Here is a 13,155-nt window from a genome sequence, read left to right as displayed (position 1 = left end):
TGTCCACAAGTGAGGCTAATTGAGAGAAATTAAAAGGCCCCGAGTCCACGATCAATTTATTACCATGCAGACCGCTGGAGAGGCCAAACTAGTTACACAGCAGCGCCATCCTGAGGGGATTTATGGAACTGAACAACATCCATCCCAACAAAGGTGTTGGTTTGTCCTGGCCGACCTCCCACCTTGCACCCTCAGTAAACTTGAGCTCATCCAAAACTCTGCTGCCCGTATCCTAACTCGCACCAAGTCCTCTTCACCCATCACCCCTTGTGCTCGCTGGCCTACATTGGTACCCGGTCCGGCAAAGCCTCGATTTTAAAATTCTCATCCTTGTTTTCAAATCCCTCCACGGCCTCACCCTCCCTATCTCTCTAACCTCATCTAGCCCTACAACCCTTCGAGATCTCTGCCCTCGTCCAATTCTTGCCTCTTGCCCATCCCCAATTTTAATCGCTCCACCATTGACGGCTGTGCCTTCAGTTGCCTGGGCCCTAAGTTCTGGAATTCTCCTCCCTAAACCTCTCCACCTCTCTATCTCTCTCTCTCTCCTTTAAGACGGTCATTAAAACCTACCTCTTTTACCAAGCTTTTGGTCACCTGTCCTAATATCTCCTTATGTGGCTCGGTGTCAAATTTTGTTTGATAATCACTCCTGTGAAGCGGCTTGGAACTTTTTACTACATTAAAGGCGCTATATAAATGCAAGTTGTTGTTGTTGTTGGTTGATGCCATGCAGATGATGCCCCTACGATGCTCCTGCAGTAATAATGGCCACACTTATGTTGGCGCTCCTTCCAATACCAGAGAACTGGCTCCTCATTTACTGAATCGACTTGCTGTGCAACAGTCCAATGAGCGGCTTGGACCTTGGGTTTCGGGGGAGGGGGTGGTCTTCGACTCCGCAGAGCGCAACTTCCATTGCTGCCCACCATCCCCCCACCCCCCCCGACCTCGCCGCAGGACGCCCAACATGTCCTGACTGAGTGGGCAGTTTACTCCACATTGCTGACAGCAACCTCTCTTTGTGCCTTGAGCCAAAATATTGGCCAGGAAATAAGGCTTATTCATTGTTCACACTCTGGAACTGGCACGCAAAATAATAATAACCTTCCTTTAAGGGAAAGCAGCAGCCCTTTAAGAGCTACTGATTTGTTAAAATTCTCTACCTCTCTACACTCACAGTCACAATGTTGCTGAGGCTCCCAGACACGTATTACCCATGCGGGACGACGACTCAAATTAGGAGAAGTGGGCACTAGCTTGGTAAAATTCTGCCCTTTCTGCTGCCCCAGGGCTGGTTTCCAACCCCCCACCCCGTGCCTCGGCATTAGACAGGTGGGACACAGCCTGTAAGTACACTCTGCCTGACCTGACTTGGACCCTCCTGAATTTGTGGGTAAAGGTCATTATAATAGATGCAATGCCCAATGCATCTTAGGGCTGCAGCAGCAATGATGTTATTGTTGTTGATATTGTTGTTCATATTGTTGTTGTCGCTCTTGTAGATATCGTTGCTGTTGATGTCGTCGTTGTTGAAGTTGTTGTTGTTGTCATCGCGGTCGATGTTGCTGTTGAAGTCATTGACATTGTCGCGGTTGTTGATATTGTTATTGTTATTGATATTGTTGTTGTTGATGTTGTTGATATTGTCATTGTTGTTGATGTTGGCGATGTTGTTGTTGTCAAGGTTGTTGTTGATAGTGTTGTTGTTGTTGATATTGTCGTTGATGTTGGCGATGTTGTTGTTGTCAATGTTGTTGATAGTGTTGTTGTTGATGTTGTCGTTGATAGTATTGTCGTTCTTGATGTTGTCAATGTTGTTGTTGTTGATATTGTTGTTATTATTGATGTTGTTGATGATGAATGACTGGATCAAATTTGGGTGTGATGCCCCCTACTAATGAATAGCCCACCGGTGTTCTTAAGATTCACACTTTGGTTAAGGTACAGGAGGATTGTCAGCAGCTGTGAGAAGTGGGCCAGGGAGAACTGTGGGGGACGTAGGGGAAGGGATTAGGATTATAAATGGATCATACACTTGTCAGTCTGCCACACTTGGGGCAATATTTATGTGCTTTGTAAACCCCCATGAGATATACGGGTAGATTTTTGACTTAGCATCTCGCATGCAGCCTCGCCCACCCTGAGGGTGAGCTGTATGAGAGGGTCAGTGAGTTTGATTCACTGCCCTCCTGTTCTGTGGTCGTTAAAATTAGGGAGTGAGGCTCCAATCTGGGTGTCCTAACTCAGAAAACTTAACGCCTGTTCTGATACTGTAGCAGTGTGATTGAAACCTTCACTCCTGTACTGATACTGTAGCAGTGTGATCCAAACGTTAGCCCCTGTACTGATACTGTAGCAGTGTGATCCAAACGTTAGCCCCTGTACTGATACTGTAGCAGTGTGATCCAAACATTAGTCCCTGTACTGATACTGTAGCAGTGTGATTGAAACCTTCACTCCTGTACTGATACAGTAGCAGTGTGATCCAAACATTAGTCCCTGTACTGATACAGTAGCAGTGTGATCCAGATGTTAGCCCCTGTACTGATACAGTAGCAGTGTGATCCAAACATTAGTCCCTGTACTGATACAGTAGCAGTGTGATCCAAACATTAGTCCCTGTACTGATACAGTAGCAGTGTGATCCAAACGTTAGCCCCTGTACTGATACAGTAGCAGTGTGATCCAAACATTAGTCCCTGTACTGATACAGTAGCAGTGTGATCCAAACGTTAGCCCCTGTACTGATACAGTAGCAGTGTGATCCAAACGTTAGCCCCTGTACTGATACAGTAGCAGTGTGATCCAAACGTTAGCCCCTGTACTGATACAGTAGCAGTGTGATCCAGACGTTAGCCCCTGTACTGATACTGTAGCAGTGTGATCCAAACATTAGTCCCTGTACTGATACAGTAGCAGTGTGATCCAAACGTTAGCCCCTGTACTGATACAGTAGCAGTGTGATCCAGACGTTAGCCCCTGTACTGATACTGTAGCAGTGTGATCCAAACATTAGTCCCTGTACTGATACAGTAGCAGTGTGATCCAAACGTTAGCCCCTGTACTGATACAGTAGCAGTGTGATCCAGACGTTAGCCCCTGTACTGATACTGTAGCAGTGTGATCCAAAGAAAATGATAACTGAGAGGAATAAAAGGGTTGATTTAGCGAGGGGATGAGGATCCGAGAGGGACGAAACACAGGTGGACCCACTGTACACCGTTTTACAGTCGATGGCTCCTGCACTCCCTGCTTCCTCCAAGCCTATCTCACTGATTTAAGCCCCACTTCTGACTTGCATTCAAATCATGTGCAAACTAGTTAAAAAAATGAACTGGCCAGGACTGGAGGCCAGAGTAGGGGAGGGTCAGAGAATCTGTGTTGATGTTAGTCTGGAAACTATCTACCAGGAAGGTGCTACAGGAAGCTGAGCAGGGTCAGAAAGGGTTAATGTTCATCGTGACCCTCAGTGATCCTCGAGTGTGACTCATGCTGTGTTCCAGACTGAGCTCCGACTTTAATTCTTGGCCCCAAAGCTCCGAATGGAAAAAATTATCTGATTTTCAAAAATGAAATTTTTGTTAACAAAAAGCTCGATCATTTCTTTTTGACAGGTTCATTTGAAAAGTGTAATCATTCACAATAACGCTTCATAAATCAACTCTGCTGCTTTTCAAATGTGGTAAATTTGTTCTGAAGATCATGAGTTCAAGCCCCTCCAGAGACTTGAGCACACAATCCAGGCAGACACTCCAGTGCGGTACCGAGGGAGTGCTGCACTGTCGGAGGTGCCGTCTTTTGGATGAGACATTAAACCGAGGCCCTGTCCGCCTGTCCAGATGGATTTCAAACACTGCCCGGGGATTACACGTAATAAATCAATTGAAAAGATACTGAAGAAAGCAACCAGAAAGATTGAGGAGATGGTGGGATTGGATTGTAAAGAGAGATTATGTAAATTGGGCATGTTCTCACTGGAAAGAGAAGGTTGAGAGATCATTTCTTCGCTGTTCTGTTAGATTCTAAAGGATTAGGTAATGTAAACCATGACGCACTAGTTCACCTTGCCCAGAACAGTAGAACCAATGGACATGACCTGTGCTCGAAGGGAGGAAAATTCAAAATTAATCTGTGGAAACATTGGTCTCAATATTAACCCCCCCACGATTGGCAGGAGAGGGTCGGAGGGTGGGGTTAAAAAGTGAAATACGTGGAATGTGACCCTAACCCTCCGCCCACCCCATTTTTACAGCGGTGGATATCGGGGTGTCCGAGTGCCCCCCTCTGTGGAGAGGCTGAATGCTTATTAACATTTTTAAATCGGGCTCCTACAGTGCAATTGGGAGCCGCATTTAAATTTTACAGTTGCTGCGTAGGTTTCCCAGGACCCGGCAAACCCGGCAGGGAAAGGGAGGCGGGAGCTGCCCGCTCCAGAAGGTAACTGACTTTTACAGCACTCCGTCCCGGCCGGGAGGGGCAGGAGTGCCCCCTCGACCCCTTCGGCCTCCCCTCCCACCCCAACCCTGATCGTCAGCCTTCCCCTCCCCCCCCCCGATTACCGGCGACTGCCCTCAAGGGCCCTTGGCTGCGGCCTCCTGCTATCAGTGTTCCCTCCTGCCCACTGACCAGGCTGTCCATTCGGTGACTGCTGGACAGGAGGGGGAGCAACAAGATGTTAATGAGGTCCTGCCGTTAAGATCGGCAAAACCTCCGTGTCCCAGGCCCTGCCGAGTTCATCGGGCGTTTTCATCCTCACCCTCCCCGCACCCTCACCCGCACCCTCACCCACACACTCCCTGCACCCTCACCCGCACCCTCACCCACACACTCCCTGCACCCTCACCCGCACCCTCACCCACGCCCTCCCCGCACCCTCACCCACGCCCTCCCCGTACCCTCACCCGCACCCTCACCCGCACCCTCTCCGCACCCTCACCAGCACCCTCTCCGCACCCTCACCCGCTCCCTCCCCGCACCCTCCCCGCACCCTCCCCGCACCCTCACCCGCTCCCTCCCCGCTCCCTCCCCGCACCCTCCCCACACCCTCCCCGCACCCTCACCCGCTCCCTCCCCGCACCCTCCCCGCACCCTCACCCGCACCCTCACCCGCACCCTCACCCGCACCCTCACCAACACCCTCCCCGCACCCTCCCCGCACCCTCACCCGCACCCTCCCCGCACCCTCACCAACACCCTCCCCGCACCCTCACCAGCACCCTCCCCGCACCCTCACCAGCACCCTCCCCGCACCCTCCCCGCACCCTCACCCGCACCCTCACCCGCACCCTCACCAACACCCTCCCCGCACCCTCACCAGCACCCTCACTCGCACCCTCACCAACACCCTCCCCGCACCCTCACCAGCACCCTCCCCACACCCTCACCAGCACCCTCCCCGCACCCTCCCCGCACCCTCACCCGCACCCTCACCCGCACCCTCACCAACACCCTCCCCGCACCCTCACCAGCACCCTCACCCGCACCCTCACCAACACCCTCCCCGCACCCTCACCAGCACCCTCACCCGCACCCTCACCAACACCCTCCCCGCACCCTCACCAACACCCTCCCCGCACCCTCACCAGCACCCTCACCCGCACCCTCACCAGCACCCTCCCCACACCCTCACCAGCACCCTCCCCGCAACCTCCCCGCACCCTCACCAACACCCTCCCCGCACCCTCACCAACACCCTCCCCGCACCCTCACCCGCACCCTCCCCGCACCCTCACCAGCACCCTCACCAGCACCCTCCCCACACCCTCACCAGCACCCTCACCAGCACCCTCCCCACACCCTCACCAGCACCCTCCCCGCAACCTCCCCGCACCCTCACCCGCACCCTCCCCAACACCCTCCCCGCACCCTCCCCGCACCCTCACCCGCACCCTCCCCACACCCTCACCAGCACCCTCCCCGCACCCTCCCCACACCCTCACCAGCACCCTCCCCGCACCCTCCCCACACCCTCACCAGCACCCTCCCCGCAACCTCCCCACACCCTCCCCAGCACCCTCACCCGCACCCTCCCCAGCACCCTCCCCGCACCCTCCCCACACCCTCACCAGCACCCTCCCCGCACCCTCCCCGCATCCTCACCAGCACCCTCCCCGCACCCTCCCCACACCCTCACCAGCACCCTCACCAGCACCCTCCCCGCATCCTCACCAACACCCTCCCCGCACCCTCACCAACACCCTCCCCAGCACCCTCCCCGCACCCTCACCCGCACCCTCACCCGCACCCTCCCCACACCCTCACCAGCACCCTCCCCGCACCCTCCCCACACCCTCACCAGCACCCTCACCAGCACCCTCCCCGCACCCTCACCCGCACCCTCACCCGCACCCTCCCCACACCCTCACCAGCACCCTCCCCGCAACCTCCCCGCACCCTCACCCGCACCCTCCCCGCACCCTCACCAACACCCTCCCCGCACCCTCACCAACACCCTCCCCGCACCCTCACCAACACCCTCCCCGCATCCTCACCAACACCCTCCCCGCACCCTCACCCGCACCCTCCCCGCACCCTCCCCGCACCCTCCCCGCACCCTCCCCGCATCCTCACCAACACCCTCACCCGCACCCTCACCCGCACCCTCCCCGCACCCTCACCCGCTCCCTCTCCGCACCCTCACCAGCACCCTCCCCGCAACCTCCCCGCACCCTCCCCAGCACCCTCACCCGCTCCCTCCCCGCTCCCTCCCCGCACCCTCCCCGCACCCTCCCCGCACCCTCCCCGCACCCTCACCCGCTCCCTCCCCGCACCCTCCCCGCACCCTCACCAACACCCTCCCCGCACCCTCCCCGCACCCTCACCCGCACCCTCACCCGCACCCTCACCCGCACCCTCACCAACACCCTCCCCGCACCCTCCCCGCACCCTCACCCGCACCCTCCCCGCACCCTCACCAACACCCTCCCCGCACCCTCACCAGCACCCTCCCCGCACCCTCACCAGCACCCTCCCCGCACCCTCCCCGCACCCTCACCCGCACCCTCACCCGCACCCTCACCAACACCCTCCCCGCACCCTCACCAGCACCCTCACCCGCACCCTCACCAACACCCTCCCCGCACCCTCACCAGCACCCTCCCCACACCCTCACCAGCACCCTCCCCGCAACCTCCCCGCACCCTCACCCGCACCCTCCCCGCACCCTCACCAACACCCTCCCCGCACCCTCACCAACACCCTCCCCGCACCCTCACCAGCACCCTCACCCGCACCCTCACCAGCACCCTCCCCACACCCTCACCAGCACCCTCCCCGCAACCTCCCCGCACCCTCACCAACACCCTCCCCGCACCCTCACCAACACCCTCCCCGCACCCTCACCCGCACCCTCCCCGCACCCTCACCAGCACCCTCACCAGCACCCTCCCCACACCCTCACCAGCACCCTCACCAGCACCCTCCCCACACCCTCACCAGCACCCTCCCCGCAACCTCCCCGCACCCTCACCCGCACCCTCACCCGCACCCTCACCAACACCCTCCCCGCACCCTCACCAGCACCCTCACCCGCACCCTCACCAACACCCTCCCCGCACCCTCACCAACACCCTCCCCGCACCCTCCCCGCACCCTCCCCGCACCCTCACCCGCACCCTCCCCGCACCCTCACCCGCACCCTCCCCGCACCCTCACCCGCACCCTCCCCGCACCCTCACCCGCACCCTCCCCACACCCTCACCAACACCCTCCCCGCACCCTCACCAACACCCTCCCCGCACCCTCCCCGCACCCTCACCCGCACCCTCCCCGCATCCTCACCAACACCCTCCCCGCACCCTCACCAACACCCTCCCCGCACCCTCACCCGCACCCTCACCCGCACCCTCCCCACACCCTCACCAGCACCCTCCCCGCACCCTCCCCACACCCTCACCAGCACCCTCCCCGCAACCTCCCCACACCCTCCCCAGCACCCTCCCCGCACCCTCACCCGCACCCTCACCCGCACCCTCACCCGCACCCTCCCCAGCACCCTCCCCGCACCCTCCCCACACCCTCACCAGCACCCTCCCCGCACCCTCCCCGCATCCTCACCAACACCCTCCCCGCACCCTCCCCACACCCTCACCAGCACCCTCCCCGCACCCTCCCCGCATCCTCACCAACACCCTCCCCGCACCCTCCCCACACCCTCACCAGCACCCTCCCCGCACCCTCCCCGCACCCTCACCAACACCCTCCCCAGCACCCTCCCCGCACCCTCCCCGCACCCTCCCCACACCCTCACCAGCACCCTCCCCGCACCCTCCCCACACCCTCACCAGCACCCTCCCCGCACCCTCCCCACACCCTCACCAGCACCCTCCCCGCAACCTCCCCACACCCTCCCCAGCACCCTCCCCGCACCCTCACCCGCACCCTCACCCGCACCCTCACCCGCACCCTCCCCAGCACCCTCCCCGCACCCTCCCCACACCCTCACCAGCACCCTCCCCGCACCCTCCCCGCATCCTCACCAACACCCTCCCCGCACCCTCCCCACACCCTCACCAGCACCCTCCCCGCACCCTCCCCGCATCCTCACCAACACCCTCCCCGCACCCTCACCAACACCCTCCCCAGCACCCTCCCCGCACCCTCCCCGCACCCTCCCCACACCCTCACCAGCACCCTCCCCGCACCCTCCCCACACCCTCACCAGCACCCTCCCCGCACCCTCCCCGCACCCTCACCAACACCCTCCCCAGCACCCTCACCCGCACCCTCACCCGCACCCTCCCCACACCCTCACCAGCACCCTCCCCGCACCCTCCCCACACCCTCACCAGCACCCTCACCAGCACCCTCCCCGCACCCTCACCCGCACCCTCACCCGCACCCTCCCCACACCCTCACCAGCACCCTCACCCGCACCCTCCCCGCACCCTCACCAACACCCTCCCCGCACCCTCACCAACACCCTCCCCGCACCCTCACCCGCACCCTCCCCGCACCCTCCCCGCATCCTCACCAACACCCTCCCCGCATCCTCACCAACACCCTCACCCGCACCCTCACCCGCACCCTCCCCGCACCCTCACCCGCTCCCTCTCCGCACCCTCCCCGCACCCTCCCCGCACCCTCACCCGCACCCTCCCCGCACCCTCACCCGCTCCCTCTCCGCACCCTCACCAGCACCCTCCCCACAACCTCCCCGCACCCTCCCCAGCACCCTCCCCGCACCCTCCCCGCACCCTCCCCGCACCCTCACCCGCACCCTCCCCGCACCCTCACCCGCACCCTCCCCACACCCTCACCAACACCCTCCCCGCACCCTCACCAGCACCCTCCCCGCACCCTCCCCGCACCCTCCCCGCACCCTCACCCGCACCCTCCCCGCACCCTCCCCGCACCCTCCCCGCACCCTCCCCGCACCCTCACCCGCACCCTCCCCGCACCCTCACCCGCACCCTCCCCACACCCTCACCAACACCCTCCCCGCACCCTCACCAACACCCTCCCCGCACCCTCCCCACACCCTCACCAACACCCTCCCCGCACCCTCCCCGCATCCTCACCAACACCCTCCCCGCATCCTCACCAACACCCTCCCCGCACCCTCACCAACACCCTCACCCGCACCCTCCCCGCACCCTCCCCGCACCCTCACCCGCACCCTCACCAACACCCTCCCCGCTCCCTCACCCGCACCCTCCCCGCACCCTCCCCGCACCCTCACCCGCACCCTCACCAACACCCTCCCCGCACCCTCACCCGCACCCTCCCCGCACCCTCCCCGCACCCTCACCCGCACCCTCCCCGCATCCTCACCAACACCCTCCCCGCACCCTCACCAACACCCTCCCCGCACCCTCACCCGCTCCCTCACCCGCACCCTCCCCGCACCCTCACCCGCACCCTCCCCGCACCCTCACCAACACCCTCCCCGCTCCCTCACCCGCACCCTCCCCGCACCCTCACCCGCACCCTCCCCGCACCCTCACCAACACCCTCCCCGCACCCTCACCAACACCCTCCCCGCACCCTCACCCGCACCCTCCCCGCATCCTCACCAACACCCTCCCCGCACCCTCACCCGCACCCACACCCGCAACCTCCCCGCACCCTCCCCGCACCCTCACCAACACCCTCCCCGCACCCTCCCCGCACCCTCACCAACACCCTCCCCGCACCCTCCCCGCACCCTCACCAACACCCTCCCCGCACCCACACCCGCAACCTCCCCGCACCCTCCCCGCACCCTCCCCGCACCCTCACCAACACCCTCCCCGCACCCTCACCAACACCCTCCCCGCACCCTCACCCGCAACCTCCCCGCACCCTCACAAGCACCCTCCCCGCACCCTCCCCGCACCCTCCCCGCTCCCTCACCCGCACCCTCACCAGCACCCTCCCCGCACCCTCCCCGCACCCTCACCCTCCCCGCACCCTCACCAGCACCCTCCCCGCACCCTCCCCGCACCCTCACCCTCCCCGCACCCTCACCAGCACCCTCCCCGCACCCTCACCCGCACCCTCACCCGCACCCTCACCCTCCCCGCACCCTCCCCGCACCCTCCCCGCACCCTCACCCGCACCCTCCCCGCACCCTCCCCGCACCCTCACCCGCACCCTCTCCGCACCCTCTCCGCACCCTCCCCGCACCCACCCCGCACCCTCACCCGCACCCTCCCCGCACCCTCCCCGCACCCTCACCCGCACCCTCTCCGCACCCTCTCCGCACCCTCCCCGCACCCACCCCGCACCCTCACCCGCACCCTCACCAGCACCCTCCCCGCACCCTCCCCGCACCCTCACCCGCACCCTCCCCCGCACCCTCTCCGCACCCTCCCCGCACCCACCCCGCACCCTCACCCGCACCCTCCCCGCACCCTCCCCGCACCCTCACCCGCACCCTCACCCGCACCCTCACCCGCACCCTCACCCGCACCCTCACCCGCACCCTCACCCGCACCCTCACCAGCACCCTCCCCGCACCCTCACCAGCACCATCCCCGCACCCTCACCCGCACCCTCACCCGCACCCTCCCGGCACCCTCACCCGCACCCTCCCGGCACCCTCACCCGCACCCTCACCAGCACCCTCCCCGCACCCTCACCCGCACCCTCCCGGTACCCTCACCCGCACCCTCCCCGCACCCTCACCCGCACCCTCACCCGCACCCTCCCCGCACCCTCACCAGCACCCTCCCCGCACCCTCCCCGCACCCTCCCCGCACCTTCACCCCCACCCTCCCCGCACCCTCACCCGTGACCTCACCCGCACCCTCCCCCATCAGCGACGCCCACATCCCATGAACGAATAAAAAAAAAACATCTCCATCATGGTTGGATCATGTGATTACCAGGATGGTGGAAGGCAAACTAAAAAGACCTCAGTCTTTTCTCATCTAGTGACTCCGAGCTTCCTCTGCTCCAATCAAACACAACACACTCTGTCCTGTTAGAATAATCCATTTATAAAGAATATAAGAAAAGGGAAATCCCATTGGCCCAACACATCCATTCCTTTTCGATTGGTCTCGATCCCACCTTCTGCCTATATCCTTTGCCCCTCTACAAACATACTCAACCCATTTATATCAGTCCCTCAATCAACACCTAAAAAGACCAGATGATCTGATCATTTATTTACTTGCTGTTTGTGGGATCTTGCTGTGCGCAAATTGGCTGCTGTGTTTCCTACATTACAACAGTGACTACACTTCAAAATTACTTCATTGGCTGAAAAGCGCTTTAGGATAACCTGAGGTTGTGAAAGGCACTATATAAATGCAATTCTTTGCCTTCTATCTAATGTTTTTCACTTGTAACTTATTCCACAGCTCGATTACCCTTTGGGTGATTGACTCCCCTTCCTGCTTTTCTCATTTTTAACCGGTGTCCCTTGGGATTTCATCCCTTCACCACAGGGAACGATTGCCTGGATCAATTTAATCAATTCTCTTCCTAATCTGGTCAATTTGAGTTTGATTGTCGCAAAGAAAACAAATGAAAATTCCTAACCCTTCCCTGTAATTTACTGGGGACATTTTGGGAGCGCCATAATGGACAAACTCCCCCTAGATTCCCAAGCCTGGGATCATCCTGATCATCTTTTGCCTGATAATACCTTCTTGTGATGCCATTGACCACTCACTGGTGGGGCTGTAGCCGTTTAGTAAGGCAGCCCACACTGGAATAGCTCGCTGCCAGTCAAACCCAGCAGCACCTTTGTGTCTCTTCTTGTTTCAGCCTCAAAACCGGAGTCGGCCAAAGTGAGTGGACGAGCCTGGGGCAGACTGCTGGTGAGTCGGGGTTTGTGCCCTGGGTGGGGTTGTGCTGCTGGTGAGTCGGGGTTTGTGCTGTGGGTGGGGATGGGCTGCTGGTGAGCTGGGATTTGTGCTGTGGGTGGGGATGGGCTACTGGTGAGGTGGGTTTCTTGCTGTGGGTGGGGAGGGGCTGCTGATGAGCTGGGATTTGTGCTGTGGGTGGGGATGGGCTACTGGTGAGCTGGGATTTGTGCTGTGGGTGGGGATGGGCTGCTGGTGAGGTGGGTTTCTTGCTGTGGGTGGGGAGGCTGCTGGTGAGCTGGGATTTGTGCTGTGGGTGGGGATGGGCTGCTGGTGAGGTGGGTTTCTTGCTGTGGGTGGGGAGGCTGCTAGTGAGCTGGGATTTGTGCTGTGGGTGGGGATGGGCTGCTGGTGAGGTGGGTTTCTTGCTGTGGGTGGGGAGGCTGCTGGTGAGCTGGGTTTAACGCTGCCCATGCTATCTGGTATAACTAGACTCTGTGCATGAGGCTGACTGCATTATTGTAAATGGGATTGTTGTGAGTTTGAGCTTCAGTAACTGGAAGATTTCATTGTAAACAGAGTCCACTCTAACAGTCTGTAATTGTTTACTTTTCCAAAACTCCCCTCTTTCCAGAGGGACCTGACTCTCACGGTCGATCAGTTCCATGATCACCAGACGCTTTCAAACACGTGGACTTCCTTCATGTGTGAGTCCAGACAGTGAGTCTCAACAGACTATTTGACCATGGAAGCCATCACAGCCGAGCCCAATCCAGTCCTCATGCAACATTCACACACAGAGCCGGGCTCACTGGATACTGACCAGGAGCAGGGAGCCTGGATCACGTTCCCCTCCCTAGGAGGCTGAGGCCAAATGTCACACTCTAACTGGAGCTCAGGCTGGGCGGTGATATCTCCC

General features: G+C 60.8%; 1 protein-coding gene across 1 annotated transcript in view; it reads left to right on the top strand.

Annotated features, from left to right (window-relative positions):
* The window catches only part of LOC137300081 (solute carrier family 15 member 2-like), a 147,632-nt gene that overhangs the window by 38,732 nt on the left and 95,745 nt on the right, over positions 1-13,155 (top strand). The window contains exon 3 of the mRNA XM_067969176.1: positions 12,199-12,251. Coding sequence (XP_067825277.1) covers positions 12,199-12,251 — 53 coding nt within the window. The remainder of the gene's footprint in view (positions 1-12,198; positions 12,252-13,155) is intronic.

The sequence above is a fragment of the Heptranchias perlo genome, chromosome 30, assembly GCF_035084215.1.
Source record: "Heptranchias perlo isolate sHepPer1 chromosome 30, sHepPer1.hap1, whole genome shotgun sequence".
Taxonomy (NCBI): Eukaryota; Metazoa; Chordata; class Chondrichthyes; order Hexanchiformes; family Hexanchidae; genus Heptranchias; species Heptranchias perlo.
Note: the sequence above shows the minus strand (reverse complement) of the source record. Positions and strands in the feature narration are given on the sequence as shown.